This window comes from Rosa chinensis, chromosome 7 (assembly GCF_002994745.2).
Source record: "Rosa chinensis cultivar Old Blush chromosome 7, RchiOBHm-V2, whole genome shotgun sequence".
NCBI lineage: Eukaryota > Viridiplantae > Streptophyta > Magnoliopsida > Rosales > Rosaceae > Rosa > Rosa chinensis.
Genome location: NC_037094.1, coordinates 13662307 through 13686769, shown reverse-complemented (window position 1 = coordinate 13686769; position 24463 = coordinate 13662307). Strand labels below are relative to the sequence as shown.

At 38.8% G+C, this 24463-nt stretch overlaps 3 protein-coding genes across 8 annotated transcripts; 1 reads left to right on the top strand and 2 right to left on the bottom strand.

The window, feature by feature from the left end:
- Window positions 1-201: 201 nt before the first annotated feature.
- Window positions 202-1776, top strand: LOC112177437. The gene is made up of 2 exons (XM_024315726.2): window positions 202-1356; window positions 1474-1776. Exon 1 carries the CDS (start codon window positions 444-446, stop codon window positions 1329-1331), a length of 888 nt encoding a protein of 295 aa, XP_024171494.1. The 5' UTR covers window positions 202-443; the 3' UTR covers window positions 1332-1356; window positions 1474-1776.
- A 622-nt stretch (window positions 1777-2398) lies between these two features.
- Window positions 2399-4190, bottom strand: LOC112176882 (6-phosphogluconate dehydrogenase, decarboxylating 3, chloroplastic-like). The gene is given in 2 exon segments (XM_024314982.2): window positions 2399-3376; window positions 3379-4190. Coding segments are annotated over 2 exon segments (1482 nt in total). The 5' UTR covers window positions 4064-4190; the 3' UTR covers window positions 2399-2579.
- A 13468-nt stretch (window positions 4191-17658) lies between these two features.
- On the bottom strand, window positions 17659-24257 carry LOC112178989 (ABC transporter C family member 10). Of its 6 annotated transcripts, none has more exons than XM_040510690.1 (13): window positions 24059-24257; window positions 23901-23945; window positions 21417-23511; window positions 21008-21328; window positions 20839-20925; window positions 20073-20660; window positions 19779-19943; window positions 19386-19674; window positions 19049-19263; window positions 18662-18967; window positions 18426-18489; window positions 18101-18340; window positions 17659-18008 (listed from the first exon to the last, which is right to left on the bottom strand). In XM_040510690.1, exons 3-13 carry the CDS (start codon window positions 23484-23486, stop codon window positions 17887-17889), a joined length of 4467 nt encoding a protein of 1488 aa, XP_040366624.1. In that variant the 5' UTR covers window positions 23487-23511; window positions 23901-23945; window positions 24059-24257; the 3' UTR covers window positions 17659-17886. The 6 variants fall into 6 exon arrangements, with proteins under 6 accessions (XP_040366624.1, XP_040366626.1, XP_024173043.1 ...); XM_040510692.1 differs by lacking the exons at window positions 23901-23945; window positions 24059-24257 and adding an exon at window positions 23865-23892 and having other exon boundaries at window positions 21417-23011; window positions 23225-23511; XM_024317275.2 differs by lacking the exon at window positions 23901-23945.
- Window positions 24258-24463: the final 206 nt, after the last annotated feature.

Genomic DNA, 24463 nt, shown 5'->3' with positions numbered 1-24463 from the left:
TTACTTTCCGCGAATCACATGCGGCCTTAAGAATTGTCCTTGTTTACGCTAACAAATATGAATAGTTAACTCTATGGTCCAAGATTTCTTGTTTTTCACCACAAAATCTACCATCATTAAAATGATTAATGGGATTGGGTGCTCCAAGGTAAAAGATTTCACACCTGTTTAAAGTCCAACGTCTATAAGCGTAGATCTCCCATCCTTTTTGGCTTTAAGGAAAGTCAAGAGCACACCAAACACTTGATGAAAGGTACTCTAAAAGTCCTTTTCTCCAGGGACCACTAGGCATGCTGACCATCTTTGCCAGAACATATCATTATAGAGAACCCCTTTAATCCTAAACCTTCAAGTAGACTACTCATAGAAATCCATGTTCATCTGCATTGTTTGGGAAACTGAAGTCTGGGTTAGTCGTGTTAGGTTTGTTAAGAATTCACAATATGAGCTGGTTTTTCATCTCGGTTTTCTTCGTCTTTCTTTTCTGCTCATGTAGCAACTCTAGCACTACTGACCCTTTAGATGTGTTTACTAGAGATGTGGCCCTGAAAACTCTTGCGCAGCACCGGCCTCACACCGGTGCTGTATACAGGGTTCTCCTCCCTGCTAACCTATCCAGCATGGAAGTGTTTGTTGAAGGGATTCGAAGCAGGAGGCTGTGGAACAGAGGTGCTGAAAAGCTCGGCTGTTTTCATATCCCATCAAGAACCAAGCCAATGCCTCATGTGAAGAGACTGGCTTTGGTGTATCAAGACTTGGGGAATCTGTCATCTCAGTTCTACCGTCTTCCAGGTTACTCATTTCTCACCTCTGTTGTTGGTTTTCTCGTTTATGATGCAACACATACAAGTTTGAAAAGTGCTCAAATTGTTGGTCTAAACACAATGGGGAAGTCGATATTGATTCAGTTCCCAAATCTGACATCGGAAGAACGGTTGAACTCCAATGCAAAATGCGCGTCATTTGCTGCCAGTGGGACGGTTTACCTCAGTGACATGATATATCCTGGTATATGTAACACCACGGGTCATGGTCATTTTTCAATTGTTGTTCCAGTGAAGAAAAAACCACTAATCCTGCGGTATTCATGGGTAGTTGCGATTGTCCTTGGAGTTCTTGCAGCTATTTTGGGGTGTTATCTTGGGATGGTGTGTATGAGACATCGGAAGAGGAAGAAGTTTCAAGATATGGAAGAACAGGCTGACGACGATTCAGTTCTTGAAAATAGGTGGGTTCGTGGTAGCAAAATGCCTTCTGGTGGAGTTACAAGAACTCAGCCAGTTTCTGAGAATGGTTTCCAACACCTAGCTTCACCTGATCACTTCATCTGAAGATAGAATTAAAGCCAGTTCCGAGGTACCAAAATCTGTTTGAAAGGAATTGTAAATTTGTGAAATGAAATTGCTGAGTAGCTAATACCATAAACATTAAGGTTTAAACCCTGCTTCACAATTATTCTCTTATGGTTTACAGGTAGATGGCATGTAGCCAGAGGTGTACTAAATAAAAAAGTGTGTTTTTGGTGGTTTACATTGGACCGAAAGCCGAAAAATAATATTGTAAAACTAACAGAATGCGATGTATTAAACTCTTCATAAGAGATCAGCGTCAGTTTGAGAATGAAGGATAAACTGTTCAATTAACTTTTGATATTAACAAAAGTAATAGTTCTTAATCAAATTACAGCGTTTTATAAACTTCATTAACTTCGGCATTGTGTATGTAGAATAAACTTTCAAAATCTCTAAAGCTGGCAGACTGAAAGCTCAGATTACTCTTGAACCAAGCACTTAATTCTGAATTCATTGATGACGTTCAGATTGAATGTTCAAATGAAAATGAAAATCCGAAACAAGGCTCCTCAGAGTCTAGCACATGCTAGTCTACAGTATAACATAACAACAACAGAGTTATCAAACAAGCATTGACAGAGCAATTATTTCCGGATTCTAATTTCTAAACACAACTCATAATATGAAAAAGTAAAGGGGAAGAGTTAATCAGATGACATGGAGAAAGAGCTAATCTCTTACCTACAGCAATGGCAAACTCAAGTATCTACAAGTCATGAGTTCAAGCAGCATAATCTGACATGTGTAAGAAAGAGACCAGATGGAAACCTGAAGCAAGTTTTGTTTAGCTGCCCTCTCATTGGAGTATCCATTTTCATGTTCAAATAGAACTGAGATGGGAACCACTCTGCAAAAAACGACCACCTAACATAGCTATATCTGCCATTTACCAATAGGCCTGTTAAATTCCAATCTACATTTTTTTTAGTGAAAATACATGTATATGGGGGGATTCACACAGCACAATTGCCCGTAGCATCCCACAGTACAAGTCATTCAGCAGGGTAATCATTTCAAAATGCAGAAGGGAAAAAAGAAACAAAACATCAGAAAACTATTTAGCTCATTGAACTCAAAAGGCAAGCACTTTTTATTGACAAGGGTAAGCAATGATCGCTACGCCTATGCAAGGGAGCCTCAAAGAGACATACAATTCCAATTCAACTATCAAACCAACCAACATCCCATTGAAATCAACAACTAACCAAACTAGTAAGTAACAACAGCTCAATTGAGAACCCCAACACCCGAACTCTTTTGAGCAAGTTTAGTCCACTCTGTATGAAATGAGCCAGGGCGATCAACCCTCTCATAAGTATGCGCTCCAAACAAGTCTCTTTGAGCCTGAACAAGATTAGCCGGAAGCCTAGCACGCCTGTATGTATCAAAGTACGACAAACTAGCACACATTCCCGGAGTACTAATCCCGGCGGCCACAGCCAACCCTACAACTCTCCTCCACGCAGCTTGCCTCTGCACCATTTCCTTAGCAAAGTCGGGATCAACAACCAAGTTAGGTAAACCCTGATTCCTCTGATACGCATTCTTAATCCTGTCCAAGAACACGGCCCTAATAATACACCCACCCTTCCAAATCCTAGCCAATTCCCCCAAATTCAAATTCCAACCCTTCTCCATACTCTTAGCCCTCAACAAGTTCATCCCCTGAGCATAGCTACAAATCTTGGAAGCATACAAAGCCTGCCTCACATCATCAATCAACCTCTTCTTATCAATCCCACTAGTCACATTCCCAATCTCCTCCTTGAACCCGGCCTGCTTCAAGGCCTCCTCGGCGCTCTCCCTCTCCTCCTTCAATCCACTCAAGTATCTACAATCCAACGACGCCGCAATAGTCGGGGCCGCCACGGAAAGCTCAGCAGCCTGCTGAACCGTCCATTTCCCGGTGCCCTTCATCCCCGTCTTGTCCAGCAACTTATCCACCAAAAACCCATCGGCCAAATCGTCTTTCACCTTGAAAATATCGGCGGTAATCTCAACCAAGAAGCTCTCCAGCTCCCCCTGTTCCACTCGTCAAAGATTTCAGCCAGCTCCGAATTCGAAAGCCCGCCGATGTTCTTCAACACGTCGTAGGCCTCGGAAATCAGCTGCATATCGCCGTACTCGATTCCGTTGTGGACCATCTTGACGAAGTTACCGGACCCGCCTTGGCCGATGTACGTCACGCACGGCCCGTCCTCCACCTGGGCGGCGACCTTGTGGAGAATATCCTGGACGTTGGAGTACGCCTGGTGGGACCCGCCGGGCATGAGACTGGGGCCGTGGCGGGCGCCCTCCTCGCCGCCGGAGACTCCCATGCCGAGGTAGAGGAGGCCCTTGGCGGAGGCCTCGTGGATGCGGCGCTCGGTGTTCTCGTACCACTCGTTGCCGCCGTCGATGATGGCGTCGCCGGGCTCCATGTAGGCGGACAGGGCGGCGATGGTCTGGTCGACGGGGGCGCCGGCCTTGACGAGAATGATGACGGATCTGGGGCGCTGGAGGGAGAGGACGAAGTCTTTGGGGGTGTACTGGCCGGAGAGAGGGAGGTTGCCTTCGTTCACGGCGCGATCGACGGTCTCGTCGACCTTGGAGGTGGTGCGGTTGTAGACGGAGATGGGGAAGCCTTTCTCGGCGATGTTGAGGGCGAGGTTCTGGCCCATGACGGCCAGGCCGGCCAGGCCGATGCGGGAGAGAGCAGGGGAAGCCTCCATTGGGAGAGAGGGAGAGGGAAATGAGAGAGGGAGAGAAATGGGAGAGTTGGTGAAGAGTTCACGGGAGAAGGAAAGGGATATGGCGGTGATATTTAGAGAGAGAGAGAGAGAGAGAGTGAGGGAGGGGAAATGGGGAATGATATTTGTTTAAGGAGGCCCAAGTGGGAGACGTGAGGCGACGGACTCGTCGAGGGAGTGAAGGGACAGTGACCTAAACACCAACGAGAGGGTGCCGTAGACGTCGATGACTACGAAGTCCAACTGACGACGCCGTTTTGGTGGAGTCTTATACCCGCCAACGAAGATCATTACCTAATTACCTTCTACTTCCTTCTCTTATTTTTTTTTTTTTTTAATGGAAAGATAGAAAATGAAATTAGGGTACTTTACCATTTTATAATATATAGTTAATCTATTTGTTGGTCTATTTTCACGGATAATATTATAGTGTAGACATGTGAATTTTTGAAAATTATAGCTACTGGTTTATTTTCGTGCAGATTATGACGCTCGATTGAATATAATTATCAATTAAATATTTTTATTTATTTTTTTATTTTATCAGATGTGTTTCGTATCAATACTATTCATTGAAGTCGATCCATGAATAATCACATAGGTAGTGTTTTGTGTTAGTAGTGTTACATAGTGGCTAGAGTGGTGATGGGTGGTAGTTGTTGGATTGCTCACTTCCTTTTTTTATATTTTTTTATTGTACGTAATTTTTTGTAATATTTAAAGTATAAGATATTATGTGATATTATAAATACATTTTCAGTAATATCTTATTGAAGTTTGATAATTTTCACCTAATATTGTAGTTACTGAATTATATAATGAGAAACCACTAAAATGATTATAGTTTCATTATTTCACATAATTTTCGTAAGTTACTACAAAAATGATTCCCTTGCCGGAAGTGAACGGTGTTATGAAGATTGATAACGTGCCGAAAGAGGTTGGCATGGCGGGGTTGGAGGTTGAGAGGCGTCAATCTGTAGCCGGTGGAAGCATATAGTAGCACGTAATGGCGACGTTTTCAACTTTTGCTATCAAGTCCCTGTAATTAGTTAAAGTTCGCAATTGAGGATGAATCAGAAACCGTTTTCATATATAGCCCCCACAGAAAACATCACATGCGAATCCCTTTGTTATAAAAGGCATTCCCCAGATTTATTCTTCAGCTCAAGATTCCTCACCAGAATAGTTAACATCGTCTTCAATAATATGAGTCCAAGCACTTTTATTAGAAACCAATGACAGACAAACACTGCTCCAATCGCACAAGCATAAATATATAGACATACAGATATAAACACCCCCACAAGGCACAGGGACATTATTTTACTACTTTACTCTCGTACCTTTTCTGTAATGCCCCGGAGCTCTACAGCTAGATAATGCATGCTTACTACTCTATAGTTGCATTCAAAGCCCCACAACATTTTATTTGCTGTTTGTAACCATGGTTTCATTGGTAAAATCTAGAGAGAGAAAACAGATCTGAGAAAACCTCTAGCAAAAGAGAACAGAGCGTCTCTCTCTAAAATCTAGAGAGAGAAAACAGATCTGAGAAAACCCATCTCCCTCCCCCTTCTCTCTGCCCGGATCTTGATCCCTTCGGATCTAGATCGAAGGCTTGAGAGTTGGGGGCGGGCTCTCTCGTTTTGGCCTCTCTTTTTCTCAGCTTCTCTGTCTTTCATCTTTTTCTCTTGCTTCTCTCACACCCCTGTGGTGAATTACACCCATCTTGTGGTGATTTTGCTGGCTTATGTCCAGTTATAGAGGACTTTGTTCCTCCTTTCTTTGCCGATCAACCCAAAAAATTTTCAGATCCAAAAAACTCCATGATTCCCTTCACCCATCACCTTACACCAGCTCCCCTCCATCTACCAAAGACATTCTCCATGAAGGATTTCGTGGCTACCTCTTAAAAGTGCGAGTCACTTACCGTATGGACTATGGGTGCTCACGCATGGGTGTTTCACCCCCCATTCTCCGCTGGATTTGTTCTTTGCTTTTGGCTTTTGTCCCATCTTGGTGGCTGTCTTCCCTTCCCGGTTTGAGTCTCTCTGATGGAGAAGAGAGTGTGTGTGTGTGGTATTGGTTCCTTTCTCTCATCCCCTTTAATTTTGGTTTTGATTGGATTTGCTTTTTGGGATTGTTCTGGCAACGGCTATTCGGTACTCATCACTTCGATTCAGCACTTCTCGCATCCTCTTGGCTTCTGGCGGCGGCGGCGGCAGCGGCAGCGGCAGCGACGGTTGTGCGGAAGAGCTTCGGCGGCGGCTGCTGTGCTAGTGTAGGAGTTGATGTTTATTTTAATTTTTAGGGTTACACTCTTTTGCCCTATCCATGTGGATTATGGTTGAGTTGTAATTTTCCTTATTGGGTTTAGTTGTACTTGGGCCTTGTTTTGGGCACCTTCCATTGAGTTTACTCTCATTGGTAATTATTAATGAAATTTCATTAATATCCAAAAAAAAAAACCATGGTTTCATTGGTAGTTTGGACAGACAGAGTAAGCTTTGAAGAAAACTGCTAGTATTATTATTTCCGAGGGAAAAGAATCTCTTGGACATCTGTTTGTAACTTTGAATGCTTCTGGCCAAAGAAAAGGAAGACTGAGTGCTGCAATGACTTGTTGAATTGTAGGACAGTGCCCATTTTTAGACCAAAACAGGGCAAAACTCAATGCTATCTTAAAAATTTAAAGCCGGCCTTCATACTTGTATGTGTCCTTAAATGGATGGTGCAGCGTTGTCCTGAGGGTGAACCAGGACGGGAATTGCATGTATGAATGCGCTACTTTGGTTTCAGTTTTGGCAGCTACGTTTGTTACTGACACAATTGGAATGCATGCTCTATATCTATTTGGTGCATTTTTCCAAAGGAAGGACCATTAACCATGCCATTTGTAGAAAAAATGTTAAGGATCTTGTATCTGGTGATTCTGGTATATTCCTCCCATTATACCTTGTCTCAAGTGGATTGAATACTGATATAACTACAATCCACAGCGCTCAGTCACGGGGATCTCTTAGTTTCGGAAAGGTCACTGGCACTATTGCTGTTTCCATCTCTGTAAAGTGCCCTTTCAGGAGGCTCTAACTCTGGGGTTCCTCATGAATAGTATTAGAGGGTTGGTGGAGCTCATTGTCCTTAAAATTGGTTACATATTATTGATAGGCCTTTGAAGGATTAATGTGCGTAGGATGTGTCGTATAACTTAATGTGCGGGTTGTAAATCAAATATATATTCAAGTATATGTATATGCAGATTTGTACTCAAGCTTAATAACACAGACATACCTAGGTTTGAAGCCATTGTGGAAGATCGCAAGTTGATCTTAATGAGTTGGTGCACTTGGTTTGTTCTCCTTTGAGCTATCCTTGTTGAGAAATTCTCTTATGGGCAAAGCAATGTATTCTCGAGTATTGTTGATAGCTAGAGCAGGGACCAAGTGGTTCCTTATATAGGCTAACTAGTTAGGTACCCTCCCATAAAGGTTTCCTATATCTATTAGCAATAGGAACAACATTCCTAGCTCATGTATAGAATCACATTAATCCTAAAGTAATCAGGCATGGTCCTTGGTGCGCTCTTGGGAAGCGCATAATTTAACCCTGAAATATCGTTAGTAGTATAAGCAAATAGGGATCGTTCTATTCCGGGGATTGAGGGTACACTTGTAATTGTGAAACAAATAAAGAAAAGTATTATTTACAAAAATAAAATAAAGAATATAAATATATACAATTGTATAAACAAATAAAGAATTAAAATAATAAAGTATTATTTACAAAAATAAAATAAAGAATAAATATATACAAGTAAACACAAATAAGGGGGGATTAGGATTCTTAAAATTAAAATTAAAATAAATAAAATAAAGAAAACGTAAAAACATATATACAAGGGTGGATCGCAAGGAACAAAGATCAAAACCACATCCATATGCAAGAAATCCAATTACAATTCCTATAGTTGATTTTAAATGTCATGAGAGAGTAGTTGATCATGTGAAACATTCGAAAGCAAATGATTTCCCATATTTTACTTTTCAATGCTAATTAACCTAAGCGAAAGCACCTAGATTAATCCTATCAAACATGCAATCAAGCCCTAGAAAGCTAGTCAATCATGACATGTTCAACGCATTAGACATAGAGAAAGGCTATCAACTCAAGTGTACAACTTAGTATGGAAAAGTCCACCTAATTGCAATCCTCTTTAATTAAATTCGGTCTTTGCACAAAACCTTTACTACTTTGATTCAAGTTTACACAAAACGAAAAGTCGATTTCATGTTCTTAAACCTAGCACCAATTATATCAAAACCCTAAGTGTTTGCAACCACATAAGATTAAAATACAAAAGTTTTCTATCATGCAAATTTAATTAAACAAACCCACATAAGCAACATAAAAATCAACATATAGAAATCACAACTTTATCTCAAAACATATAAACGGGCTTTAAACTTTGCCCTTAACATTATTTGTTAACTAGAATTCATAGTTCTACAAATCTAAACAAAGAAAACCAAAAGAAATTACAAGGAAAAAGATAGAATTACACCATGAAGGGAGTGGATGATGAAGAGCTTGAGACATTGATCTTGAATCTTTAAAGCAAGACTTCACTATCACGGCACAAGGTGGATGATGACGGCTAGGAGGCTTCATGGCTTCTTCTTCTCTTCTTCTCTTTGCTTAAAAATGCAGAAACTTAAAACTAGAGAATGGAGAGAAAAGTGGAAAGGAAATGGAGAGACAAAGAAGATGAGATGGATGAAGGAATTGGTGATTGAGAGTGAGAGGAGAAGGTGTTTAAATAGGGAAGAAAAAGAAGAGTGAAATGATGAGATGAAGAAAAATAATGAAAGTGGAGTATGAGAGTGGTTTGTAAAATATGTAAAAGATGAGGTAATGATGAAAGCAAAGCATGAAGGTGAAGAAATGTGGAAGTGATGATGATCTTTTAGGGTAGAAAAATTGTATCCAAGGAAAAAGAAATGCTTTCTTCATATGGGTGGGAAACATGAATATGTGGTGTTGAGCTGTTTTCAGGTCAGTTTCTTCCCCTTTATTCCTTCAATTATTTCTCCATCAAAACTTCAGAATGAGCCTTCGACTTCTTCATAAAAAATGTTCCACTATGAGTGTATATCATCCTCACAAATTTTCAGAGCTTTATTCCATGTGGTTGGGCCGGAAATGCTGCTGGACCTCTTACAGGTCCAGTTTTCCGGTTTTGCTTCTGTAGAAAATTGGGCTGATTGTTTGAAGGCCTTCCACTCATATTTTTCTCTGACACTCTTCATAAGAAATGATCATTTGGGTGTCTAGAATGGATCTGGAGAGTTTCAGCTCATTTCGAGTTCATTTGGTCAGGTGGCCGCTCCTTCTTCCTTGCTTGGCTCTGATTCTCCTAGCCGGAGTAAGAAAATATTCAAGGTTGACTTTTTAGTGCATTTTCATTCTTCTCCATCATTTCTAGGTAATTATGGACGTAACACTCATTTCTTCTTCATCTACTCCAATGTACCTAAAAATAGAAATTAAGTTAAAAATCGATTCGTTAAGGAATAACTAAGCAAAATGTGAGGAATTAACTATTAAAATATCACATTAAAATGCTCCTATCAGTCCTCAATGAATGATTTCCTTCAATGAACTAGGAATATAGATTGAAACATCATTGCTAAATCCGATTGCTTGTTCTGTACTTAGAGTAACAAGTTGCTGCTTCCTTGAGTTGATATTGATAAGTCCATAAAACCTTACAGTCTCCCACTTGGACTATCAATATTCAACACAGCAAGAATGTCACTGAAATAAGATATAGCAACCATGTAGTGCGCGTTGGACTAGGCATGAATTTCAATTCATTCCTCAGCTCAGTCAATCTGCAATTAACTTCAACAGATAATGAGAAATCAGATGCTTAACCAAGCACCAGCACCTCAATGCCATGAAGAAGCAATCACAGACCATAAGAGCTAATTTATGTACATGAACTGTGCTAAAGTAAAATAGTATATATATATATATATATATCAGCACAAATAAGGTCCTTTATGTAGGATTCAAAACAGAATCATGAACTTTATGAAATTTGCTTACTGCCATCAACCTGCAAGTTCATATCTTACTGATCATGCATAAAGCTGCAGACAAACAATCTAGGTCTCGAAGGTTTTCAAGTCAAATAAAGTATGCAGAAAACATGATAAAATGAACTTGAGTAAAATAAATTTCTAAAGTGATTGTTAATGTTTTAGTCAATTCTCAGCTTTATTAAAACATGCTTATAAAATTAAAGTCTTCAGCTCTGACTAAACAACTGAATGAAAATTCCCATATTCTTAACATATACCTGAAAAGGTGCTACTGCAATGGCTTTTGTGAGAGTGTCTGCAAGTTGAGAAAGGGTGCCAATCTTAATTATTTCAATTTCATTGTTCCTCACACTTTCTCTAACAGCATAGTACTTCACATTTATATTCCTTGAAGCTGTTGATCTTCTATTGTTCTTAGCAAAGAACACTGCAGCTGCATTATCACAATATAGCTTCAAGGGTCTCTCAACTGAATCCGCTACCATAATTTCAGTTAAGAACTTTCTAAGCCATAAGGCTTGTCCAGTGGCATCATGAATGGCTACATATTTAGCCTGCATACTTGAAGTAGCTGTCAAAAATTGCTTTACACTTCTCCATGAGATTGCACCACCTGCCAACATGTAAATATATCCTGAAGTTGATTTCAAATCATCAATGCAACCCTTGTAATCAGAATCTGTATAACCAATCACTTCAAGATCTTGATCTTCAACCCTTCTATATACCAGCATGTAATCCTTTGTTTTCTGTAAATACCTGAATACCTTCTTGCCTGCAACCCAATGTTCACACCCCGGATTGGACTGATATCTAGATAACACACCAACTGAAAATGCAATATCAGGTCTCGTACACACTTGTGCATACATTAGACTCCCAATTAATCTTGCAAAGGGTCTCTTTCCCATCTCTTTCCTTTCCAGTGAATTCTTAGGACATTGTCCTAAATGTAGTTTATCACCCTTTGACATTGGTGACTCACCTATTTTACAAGTTTCCATTGCAAACCTCTTAAGTACCCTATCAACATAACTTCTTTGAGACAATCCCAACATCTTTCTTTCCATGTCCCTCTTAATTTCTATACAAAGAACAAAGGCTGCCTCTCCTAGGGGTGGGCGCAGTGCTATTCGGTTCGGTTTGAGGCCCAAACCGCAACCAAACCGCTTTTTTCGATTGGTTTATATATCAAACTGCAACCGCATTACAAAAGGGCTGAACCGATTATTTCGGCGTGGTGCGGGTCGGTTTCGGTTTGGAGCGATTTATTAATTTCAACTAGAAAGAGAGGGCCAAAATCAGACTTATTTTTACCTAACAATTTCAGTAAGGCATAAATAAATTTTGAAGGCATTTAGAGTCCACACAAATCGGCAAATGTCACCCAAATATCAAGCAACTTGTAGAAATACCATAGCAACTTATCACACACACACACACACACACATATATATATATATATATATATATATCAATGATCAAGCAAACATAGCAACTTATTACAAACTGAAAACCTAATCAAAAATGGATTTCTTATATATTGAAAACCAACATTTCCATCAATAGAGAAATAATAAATAAATAAAATGTAATTAAAATAAATTCTGTGTGGGTCAGTTTAAATCGGGCAGTTTATGACCCGAAACTGCAACCGAACCGCTTTTATACGATTCGGTGCGGTGTGATCATAAAACGACATCGTTTTAGTTCGGTGAGGTTGCCGAACCGTTTTTTGGGTGCCGTTCGGGTCGGTAACCACATTTTCAGTACAAAATGCCCACCCCTAGCCTCTCCCATATCCTTCATGTCAAAGTTTTTCAACAGAAAATTCTTGATTTCTCTCAACAGGATCGAGTCACTACTTGCCAGCAATATATTATCAACATATATATAAATCTAAAAATAAATCTACTCCCATTGACCTTCATATAGCATTCATCCAGCTTATTTTCCACAAATCCTAAAGAACTAATTACTGAATCAAATTTAAGGTACCACTGCCTAGATGCTTGTTTCAAACCATAAATCGACTTCTTTAGTTTACATACCTTTTCATTATGTCCTTCTGCAGCAAAGCCCTCAGGTTGCATTATATATATCTCTTCGTCCAAATTTCCATTTAGAAAGGTTGTCTTGACGTCCATCTGATGAAGTTCAAGGTTAAAATGTGCCACCAAAGCCATTAGAATTCTGAAGGCATCTTTCGTAGAAACAGGTGAAAAGGTTTCCGTATAATCAATGCCCTCCTTTTGAGTAAACCCTTTAGCAACCAACCTTGCTTTGTATCTCTCTATATTTCCCTTTGAATCTTTCTTCTTTTTGAACACCCATTTACATCCTACTGGCTTATACCCTTCTGGTTTATTAACTAATTCCCATGCTTTGTTAACTTCCTTTGATTTCAACTCTGACTGCATGGCTTCAATCCATTTATCTGCATGCGTAGACTCCATTGCCTGAGAATAAGATGCTGGATCTTCTTCCTCTCCTAAATCAAAGTCTACTTTTGTCAAGAATGATGTCTCATAATCATCCAGGATAGCTGACCTCTTTTCTCTTTGTGATCTTCTTAACTGTAGTTGAGGTTGCTGCTGAGGTTGTTCAATTGTCTCCTGTTGCTAAATTGCATTATTAAGTTGCTGAGGTTCAATATGTGATTCTTGATGGTGCAAGACTTCATTGTTGTTATTTTGTTGTAGGGACTCATCATGGTTATCAATAACTACTTCTGCTGGAGGTATGACATTGTGTACAATTGGCAGATCATTCTGATAAGTTATTGCAGTACTGATATATTCATCAATGCTATACACTAGCCAATCAAAAGTGTCTTGCGAACCAGCTTATTCAGTTTCAGTTTCAAACTCACCAACATCTACATCATCTGAACCATTCATCTCTCCAAAAAAGATTGCTCTATTAGTTTCCAGAATCCTTATCCTGCTGTGTGGATAGTAAAACCTGAAACCTTTAGACTTGTTAAGGTAACCAACTAGTGGTTATGGAATCCAACTTCTGTTGTTGAGGATTGTAAATTCTAGTCTCTGCTTTGCAGCCCCATACATAAAAGTGATGCAGACTGGGTTTCTTATTGAACCATAATTCAAAAGGGGTTTGTTCTCTACTGATTTGCTGGGGGTCCTGTTACAGATATAATTAGCTGTCTTTAAAGCTTCTCCCCACAAGTAATGAGGCAAGCCTGACTTATAGATCATACTTCTAACCATATTTATCAGTGTTCTATTTCTTATCTCTGCAACTCCATTTTGCTGTAGTGTACCTGATGTTGTATATTGAGCTTTAATCCCACACTCTTGAAGATAAAGAGCAAAAGGTCCTTTACTCTGCCCTGATTCTGTATACCTACCATAAAACTCTTCACCTCTGTTTGATCTAACAACCTTAATAGCTTTATTTAGTTGCTTCTCAGCTTCTGCCTTAAAGATTTTAAAAACTTCCAAAGCTTTTGATTTTTCATAAATAAGAAAGACTTGACAATATCTTGAAAAATCATCAATAAAAGTGATAAAATACTGATTTCCGCAGATAGTTTTGTGAGGAAAAGGGCCATAAATATCAGTATGTATAAGTTCTAATAGCTCTTAACTCCTAATTGAACCTTTCTTTCTAAGATTGGTAGTTTTCCCCTTAAGACACTCTATGCAGACACCAAAATCAGAAAAATCTAAAGGAGGCAAGATGTTTTGTTTTATTAACACTTTCAACCTTTCTTCTGAAATATGTCCCAAACGTTTGTGCCAAAGAAAAGCAGATTGTTCATTTAATCTAGGCCTTTTAAAACCAATTGTTTTCTCTGTTAAAAACACTTCAACAAAATTTCTGCAGTTCATATGCCAATAACCATCAAGTAAAGAAGCATCACCAATAAAATCAGAATTTTTAAAGAAATCTAAACTTTTATTATTGCCAACAAAAGTACAGCCATGATTTTTGACTAAAAGAGTGCCTGAAATCAAGTTTCTTAGCATAGAAGGAATACAAAGCACATTATCTAAATCTAAAGTAAAACTACTAGTAAAAATAAGTCTAACAATTCCTATGGCCTTCACAGCTACTCTATTTCCATTCCCCGAGCTAATCCTAGCTTCATCTTTATTTGGAATCCTCTTTCTTAGAAAACCCTGCATAGATATAATCACATGAATTGGGGATGCAGTATCAAACCACCAAGAGCTACTAGACACACTGACAATTTTAGACTCTAAATGAAAAATAGTTTTATTAGGAAAATCAGATTTGTTACCTTTTTTGTTCAACCAGTCTTTAAAACCTTTGCATTCTTTCTTAAGATGTCCTGGCTTGCAGCAGCAGAAGCACTTGACAAAACTTGATTTCTGGTTTTTAGTGTTGTTAGATCCTTGAGAAGCTCCAGTTGTGACTTTTGAGGTGGAGGGTGCTGAATAGTTAGGCTTATAAGGCTTTTTCTTAAACTGCGGTTTGTTAAACAAGTTAATAGCCACTCCTTTTCTCTTCTTGATTCTGTCCTCTTCTTGAACACAAATAGAGATCATCAGCTCATTTACACTCCACTTTTCTTTTTGCGTATTGTAATTGCATTCTAACTTAGCATACTGAGATGGTAGGGAATTCAGAATAAGGTGCACCAAGAAAGGATCGTCAATAGTGATTCCTAATGCCTTTAACTTTGCTGCAATTTCTGTTCCTTTCAAGATGTATTCTCAGATGCTACCTACCCCATCAAATTTCAATCCAGTAAGAGCATTCATGAGGGCTCCAGTTTCATATCCTTATCTGATACCTTATACTTATCTTCAATGTTATTAAAGTATTCTCTTGCTAGCTTTGCATCAGGTATACCACCTTTAACAGCCTCAGACATAGATCTTTTCATAATAACCAGAGCCATCCTATTATGTTTATACCATTGTGCATATTTATCCTTTGCTTCCCTAGTACTTGTAGGTGTCAGCTCAGTGGGGGGATCTTCATGCAGCACATGCTCATAGTCACTGTATCCTAGACAAAGTTCTAGGTCTTGTTTCCATCTTTTGAAGTTTGATCCATTAAGGGTTTCCATTTGGTTGCAATTAAAGAGCATATTCAAAGCTAGAATTTTTAGAAGTTTATTAGTAAGCAAAATATTTAGTTGAAGAGGCAAAAATGCAGTGCCTAAATGAATGTGTCATGCTTTACCTAGAGTGGCAAAAAGACTGTTAGACACTTTTATAACTTAATCATATACCCAAAATTCAAAAACTCGACTGTTGGTATCTAGAACATGTCAACACCTAGAGTGGCAAGAAGATAGTTCAGGTTACCATCTGAAGGTGAGTTTCAAATCTTGTTATATGCTGACTTTAATCTCAGAAACGATAATCATTTAAAACCTCCTATTTGGAGCAAGGATTCAAGCTCCTAAAATTATCATCACAATGTGTTAATCCAAAACTAAGGTCCAATAGAAGCACTTTACATGGGACTGCTGATGGACAATACTATATGTAAAGTGCTAAAATTGGAACTGGATCAAGACATTTTAGGTGTTTTTGATTAAGTTTTATGCAATATGATGTACTGGGATTTAAAGTCAAAAGGGAGACGAGCCATTTGAATTTAATCAAAACAGAACACAAATAATAATGGGAGAAAAGTTATTCAAAATCGTTCAGCATTCATATACATAAGAAAACATAAAACCCAACCAAAACAGAACACACAGAAATTTCTGCAAACAATCACATCTATAGGACTCAGCAAGGCTATTTGAATTTAAATTTTTGCAAGAAATCGGAAGTTGGATCATAGAAGAACCGCACACCTGGGTTTGAGAATTCTCATGTTAACATTAATCCGAAGACAAATAGAAGATGCAATGGTTCCCTAATTAAGAATTCAACAAGATATAGAGAAATTTAGGCGGAACTCTCTTTTAAAGACTTAATCAAGGAAACCCAGCATCTGAAGCAAATACCCAGAATTGGGGCTAACCGTTGTAAAGCAACGACAAAATTTTGCTTCACTCGCTATTTAGCTGTAGGTCTTCGGTTCGCGTCACAAAATTTGGGCGGTGTTTTGATCAAGTAGCCCAAACATATTTGAATACTCTCCCCCTTTGGTGTTTGGTTAAAAAGAAACACTTCATTATTCAAAAAAAAAAAAAACACTTCCTTTTTTTTTTTTAACAAAACAAAATAAATTTTGATAAAACAATGTCGATTCTTAAGTGAGCACAAAAGGCTCTGATACCAAAATGTAAATCAAATATATATTCAAGTATATGTATATCCAGATTTGTACTCAAGCTTAAGAACACAGACATACCTGGGTTTGAAGCCATTGTGGAAGATCGCAAGTTGATCTTAATGAGTTGGTGCACTTGGTTGGTTCTCCTCTGAGCTATCCTTGTTGAGAAATTCTCTTATGGGCAGAGCAATGTATTCTCGAGTATTGTTGACAGCTAGAGCAGGGACCAAGTGGTTCCTTACATAGGCTAACTAGGGCATAAAGGTTTCCTATATCTATTAGCAATATATAGGAACAACATTCCTCGTTCATGTACAAAATCACATTAATCCTAATGTAATAAGGCATGGTCCTCAATGAATGATTTCCTTCAATGAACTAGGAATACAGATTGAAACATCATTGCTAAATCCGATTGCTTGTTCTGTACTTAGAGTAACAAGTAGCTGCTTCCTTGAGTTGATATTGATAAGTCCATAAAACCTTACACGGGTCTCAGAATTTGCAGGTTTTGAATGATCAACCATCTGATATTTCATGGTTCTCATGGCTATCTTCACAACCTTCATTACAACACCTGTAGTTATGGGTTGAGTAAAGTTTCTACGGTACAAGGAACCCCTTTCCAAAATGATTAATCTGATCGAGGCTTCCCGTGGGACTGAAAAGAGGGCACACCACTCCAACCACCACTTTCGTGCAATATAAAACCCTCTCCATTTGATCTCTACATTTGGATGTCATGGGCAATCCAAGTCTCTGTAATTAGTTAAAGTTAGCAATTGAGGACGAACCAGAAAGTGTTTACAAACAGATGCCCTTGTCCAGATACTTTTCTTACTAAAGCAAACATTTTTCAGAAGCATTACCCAGAAAAAATTACATAATTCTTAGCTCTAGATTCCTCACCTGAATTGTTAACCTCGTCTTCAATAGCATGAGTCCAACTACTTTTATTACAAACCAATGACAGAAAAACACTGCTCGAATCTCACAATATACAATGACAGACATATAACATCCTACAGGACCATTATTTTACTATACCTTTGTCTCATATCTTTTCTGCAATGCCAGAGCTCTATATCTTAGATAATTCATGCTTATTCTTCAGAATATTGTTGTTACTATCTGTGTGTGTGTGTGTGTGTGTGTGTCAGTAGTTGCTTTGAAACCATAGTTGCTGTTTATTTGCTGTTTGTAACCATGGTTTCATTACTACTTTGGCGAGACGCAATAAGCTTTGAAGAAACTAGCTAGTATTATTTTGGAGGGAAAAATGATCTCTTGAACACCTGTTTGTACCTTGCATGCTTCTGGCCAACGAAAAAGAACAATGAATGCTGCAATAGCTTATTAAATTCTAGCTCAGTGCCATCATTAGACCAAAAATGGGCAAAAACTCGATGACATCTTAAAATTTAAAGCCGGATATGGTGCTAGCTGTACCAGAGGTATCTCCTTTCGCTATCAATCTTCTGAATGGATGGCAGCATTGGCAGAACGCGACCAGTATTCCTTCACAAGCTGCCCAAACAGTGACCCCTCATTGTTCATCAGCTTCACTGGCTCATCATACTCTACTAATAGCCCTGTCAATGCAAATTTGGCAGAGTAACAACTAGCATCACATAACTACCACAAGCAAAATTTGGTTAATTATGGAGGGGGATAGGGTGCTTACCATCACTTATAGCAAGAACTTTAGTGCAGTCCATCACGGTTGGTATCCTATGGGCCACTGTTATTACAGTGCAGTCTGCAAATTCCTTTCTTATAGTTTTCTGGAGAATAGAGTCTGTTGCATTGTCCATTGATGCAGTGGCTTCATCCAGCACTAGTATTCGGCTCCTCTTCAGTAAAGCACGTCCCAAACAAAATAGTTGACGCTGCCCCGTGCTCCAGTTTGTTCCATCTTGCACAACTGCAATACCATTTCTTAGTTGTGGTTTCAAATTTTCTATGACACTGAAAAGCACAACTAGATACACATTCTCTTATGGTCTTACCAAAGGTGTCCAGACCCTCTTCTTTCTCTTCAATGGCCTTTCGTAACTGGCATTTCTCAAGAACCTTCAACACATTCATAGAAGATTTAAGTGTGAGAAACAAAACACATGGAGTATGAATATATACTTGACTAGTTCTGACGGAGCCCTTTCATAATTTTTAGCTAAACACATTAAGCTTTACGAATGAAAAGGACTTCAAAAGCAAAAGTCAATAACACATGCAAAAACTATACCTCCCATATTTCAAGATCAGTATGCTCTGATAAGGGGTCAAGGTTGAATCTCACAGAGCCACCGAATAACGTTGGCTCTTGTGGGATGATCCCCAAACGTGATCTTAAATCATGAAGACCAATGGTACAAATGTCATAATCATCTATAATGACTTTTCCCCCTGTAGGCTCTACCAGACGAAACAAAACGCTGATAAGAGTTGTCTTTCCACTTCCAGTCCGGCCAACGATTCCAACTTTGTACCCTCCTTCAATTATGCAATTTATCCCACGAAGAACCAAAGGAGAATTTGGCCTATATCTGACCTGCATAATGTTAGTCAAGGTTATAATCAAGTTCCAGTTTTCTTAGAGTAATATTTTGTAGTGTTTCTTTGTCATGCTAACCTTTAAGTCACATATTTCCACTTTACCAACAACAGGCCAATTGTGTGCGGGTCGGTTTTCTTCTATTATTTGTGCAGATTCACTGGTAATATGCATGTATTGTTCTACCCTTTCAACAGAAACAATTGAATTTCCTATCATGCACTGAAGTTGGACAGAAGTTACGAGGAATACATTTAATGAGAGACCATATGATAGTGTCATCCCAACAAATCCTGTCAAAAGATGAAGCAAAATGTTAAACGATGTATCAATGAATAGATGGTTACAAGAAGAAATGTACGTGTATGCTTCTAACTGAGGAGGAATTGGATGGTGGGAAGCCGTCTTTACTAACCAGAGGAAGAAGCATCTATCCAAGTAATGGCAATGGCTGAGGCTGAGAGAACAATAGCACACAGAAATTCCAGACGTTCGGTTAACCACTCATTTGTTGAGAAACTATTGAAGTCAGCACTAGAATTTGCATCAATAAATTCCAAGTTTTTTGAATAGAATCGTTTCTCCTCTCCAAAAGCTCTGATTGTCATTGCTCCAGCAATAGATTCAGAAAGTTGGCTTGCAATCGCAGACTTAGTCGTGCCATTCATTCGCATTAACTCTTTTGCAGAAGCAAAGTAGTAATTCTGTTGGTACAGAAGTAATCCAATTAAGAAGAAGATGTGTAGTTTAGAAAAGGCAAAAAGTGTAATGACATTAGTGTGATGGTAAGGGTGGTTTAGTGCAGTACCTGAAACAGATAAGTAAGATAAATTGTAGGTGCAATCAGAAACACGAGTGGCCAAGCAAGAACAACCAATACCAAAAATATGCTGTAGGCGCTAACAATCGCCCCAGCAGCAAATGCCAACTTTAAACCTACTTCAAGGTCGATGATATTCATATCAGTAGATACCTGAAATAGCCAATGAAAATGTAAGGAAGTTTCATTTGGTAGCTGTAAAGCGTAAAGCAGATTATTTAAGTAGTGCTCGGAAAAGAGAGTTCAGTAGTGGTGTTGAATCATAAAACTCTCGAGTCTTACCCGACTAAGTATCCTCCCCACAGGTGTTGAATCATAAAACAGCATTGGTGCTCGGAAAAGAGAGTTCAGTAGTGCAGAGAAAATAGATTCTGAAGCTCCACATCCTAAATCAACTATCATAAAAGATCGAAGAAGCAAAAAGAATGACATTATACAGAAGATCACAGAATAAACTGTGAAGAGTTTGACTCTGGACACGCTATAGTCCTGAAGATTCAAAGCCAACCAATAATTCTGAATTAATTGCCCAACAATGAACAGAAACAAGAAAAGAACTGATAAGGAGAAATGCAAAAAGCCCCTGCTATGCTTCAAATACTGAATGTATGGCTTGAACCCTGTGTCTCCTGTTTCTCTCTCTTCTTTCTTAATCAATTGATCTCCTGAAGATTCTTTTAGCTCTACCTCTGTTCTTTCTTTCTCAATCTCCTCTGCAGCCAATTTCTGTTTCCTAGTAGAAGCATATTGAACTTGCCTCCCGGAACCAGCAGTGTCATTATGTGCATTGACAAGGTCTTGGAACTCTTGACAAGAAGCCAGTAACTCGTCGAAAGGAGCTGCTCTTGAAATTTTTCCCCAAGACATCAACTGTGAAGAAAAGAAAAATACTATACATAAACTGATTGCTTCACATATGAGACTTACTGGGCAGATCATTGAATAAGAAAACTTATATCATTAAACCAAAATGGACCGTAATTAATCTATCAAAAACATAAGAATAGTACACAGAAAAGCTGAGAATTTAGAAGAGCTTATACATTACCAATATTGAATTAAAAGCTGGAAGGAAGTCGACTTGGTGTGTAACAAGCAACACTGTCTTCTCTGCCAGAGCTCCCATGACATATTCCTGAAAACTTTCACATCAGATTTCAAAGGAGACAATTTCAAATTGAAAAACAATATCAAACTAGTTGAGAAGTAATAGTTACATTGAACAGGCTTATGGCAGTATGAGCATCAACAGCACTGAAAGGATCATCCAATAAGTAGACTTCAGCATTTTGATACAATGCACGTGCAAGTTGAATGCGCTGTTTCTGGCCACCACTTAGATTGACACCTCTTTCTCCTATCTGAGTGAGATCGCCGAATGGAAGAATATTGAGGTCCTTTATGAGAGAACACTTCTCAAGAGTTTCTTGGTATCTAACATGATCCATGGGAGTCCCAAACAGAATATTATCTTGTATAGTTCCTGTTTGGATCCATGCAGACTGAGAGACATATGCTATCGTGCCATATACTTGAACCTGTACTTCAGGCAGTCACAAGCTGTAGTGTGGATTTAAACTTATAAGCTCTTATTAATTGTTTTTTGCAATGGAAATGAATACTTACAATGCCATTGATGCGTGGAACCTCTCCAAGAATTCCAGCTAAAAGGGTTGATTTTCCTGAGCCAACCTCTCCACAAATAGCTACTTTTTCTCCTTGCTTAACCACTAAATTAATGTCCCTCAATGTGGCCCTTGTAGCTTCTATATCCCATGAAATTTCAGAGGCTCTAATGAAAATTGAATGCTCAACCTCCCTGTCACAGCTCTGTTTCCTTGTATGTCTGTTCTCCAACTCTGGGGCATCAAGAAACTTCACAATCCGAGAAAATGAAACCTTTGCTTCAATAAATGCTCCAAAGACGTCTGGGATTAGCCTAATTGGCTCCTGAAGTATACGCAAAGTTGCTAGAAACGTGAAAACATTGCTAGCTGTGAGTGTAAATCCCAGGAAGTAACATGTCCAAAAGGTGACAGCTGCTGCCAAAACAGGAGCCGTCCAGAATAAAGCATTACAATATCCCTTTTGTGACAGTACTTTAGCTATCCATTTGAGTTCTTCTGCTCTAAAACCTTCTATGACTTTCTTGAAATTTGTCTCCCAAGAATACAGCTTCAAGATTTTCATATTTGATAGTGCTTCTGTAATGGCCCTCAACCTCTTGTTTTGTGCAATCATGAACTTTGTTTGGTACTCATGCTGCAACTTCGCCAATGGAGAGCTTACCACCATAGTCAATATGAGAACAGTTAGAGCTGCAAGAGTTGCTGCCCCAACAGAGAAGTAAATAATAAGTAGTGAGAGACACAATTGAAGGTTTGTGGACCATATCTGATGAAACCAGTAAGGAAATTCACCGATTCTGTAAGCATCCACTGTTACATAGTTCACTATCTCACCAGGAGAATGAGTCGTCTTGGCAGCATTTGAGAGTCTTAGTTGCTTCTGATAAACCGCTGCAGATATCAATGATCTTACCTGGAGTCCAATAAGTCTAGTTCTAAAGAACCATTGCCTCTCTGACAGTGACTCCACGATTTTCACAACGAACAGACCAGCAGTCAGTGCATAAACCTCATATTTAAAAGCTGCATCGCCATCAACAACCTTAATGAAAGCTATGAGAAACAGTGGGGAGGCAGTCATTGCGAGAATCTTGAGGAGTGCAAAGAACCCTGAAACCAAAATTGCTTTCCACTGGCAGAAAAAAATTATGGTCAGAATAGAAGGGTCACTAGACGGATGACTTTCCTTTCTTTTATGCAATTGCTCCCTGAATATTGAGTGCAATGTTCGTGCTCGATCAGCTTCTCGCAATTGTGGAATATCTTCATTCTCAAGGATCTTTTCCTTACCTTTCTTCATTAATGGATTCAACCACCAAAATGACATTTTACTAAATAATCCAGCTTTTGCAAAAGGAGTTACAGTGTCATTCGGACTGATATCACCTGTGATATCTGGTTCTGCACCTGGCAAAGGTGTGTAGAAAGCATGACCATTATGGACTTCTGGATCACCTTTTGCATTATTTGTTCCTTCAAATGCACTAAAGAGCAAGAGAATTGATCCCGGGAAACAAAGAATGTTTAAAACAATCAGAACTGATAAGGCCCCATCCAGAATAGATTCCCAAATTGATGAACCACAAAGGAAAACTGCAATTAAGAAACCAAAAATTGAAAAGAATTTCATTATTGCGTTATGCGGAAGGTGTGGTTTTGAGAGGTTTATGGTAAAACCCAGGCCCAACCATGTAAACCCTTGAAAAAAATATACTAGCCATCCATGTAGAGGTAAAACCATGTGATACGTATATACTTTCTCAATGATTGTCCATATCCCAGACCCCAAGTAGGCCAATGCCAAACCTGCATTGAAACTGATTGACACAACTGATACTGGAGAGAACGTTTGAGGCTGTGATGGTGCTATAATCTTCTTTGATGCTATTCTATACATAAGGAAACATAACAAGATGAGTAGGAGCAAAATATCAACTGCAATGACGACAATATTGTTGATACATGAATTTGGATCGATAATGGCTAGAATGCCAGAGCTGCATTCATTTCCAGACCCATTTGAACACTCGGAACTGGTGCAGAATAAGGTCCAGAAACCCTCCCCCATGTTGTTCCCCAGTGATCTGGAAAGTCTGCACAATTACAAGGGAGAAGAATTTGAAAGCAGAAAAGGAAATGCATCTTAAATACACTGTTAATTTTAAGCAGACCAACAGTAGTATAGTAAGTTAAGACCACATAGAGTACACATATGAACAACATATGTACTTGAAAACATAATTGTATATCTAAGTTCCTTCCTCTTCACAGATTTGAAGAAAAATTCTCTGACAGTTGGGTACATATGAAGCTATCACCAAGTTAGAAAAGGTACTATCGAAGACCAAACATATATATGTTCAAATGCATGCTATAAAGCTACCCATCGTGTAATATAACTCGATAAATATGCATTCAGACATTGGGAAAAACCCAGAAAACTCACTCTAGGTCTAACATGCGTTCAAAACTAAGTGCTTACTTGTTTTACTTTGGTGGTCTCTGGCTAGTTTATGCAGAAACCTGCCTTTCAAACACACAATGCATGTAATGTAACTCAATAAAGATGCATTCAGACATTGGGAAAAACCCAGAAATCTCACTCTAGGTCTAATAGGCTTTCAGGACAAAAGTGCTTACTTGTTTTTCTTTGGAGATCTCTGGCTAGTTCAGGCAGAAACCTGCCTTTCAAACACACACACTTTCTATCTTTGTCAAAGGCAAGTATTCATACCCGGGAGAACTTGTCTTTCTCCTTACAGTGCTTTTAATGTGTGACATGCCCATGTAACCACCAATTTTCATCTTCTTTCGCACTATTAATCTAAACAACCCACCTATCCATAACACGGAGTCACAGATATAGCTACTCTTCTAGTAGTCTTTTCAAGTGACATACTCAGATACAGTTGAAAAAAGGACAAAAATGACTGTAGAATGTGCTGACTAATTGCATAGGGTGTTTGATTGTGCATGTAATGATGTGAAGGATAAAGCTAGACTAGGTGGCCTTGCTTTTATTGTCAATATGAGAGGAAAATTTTG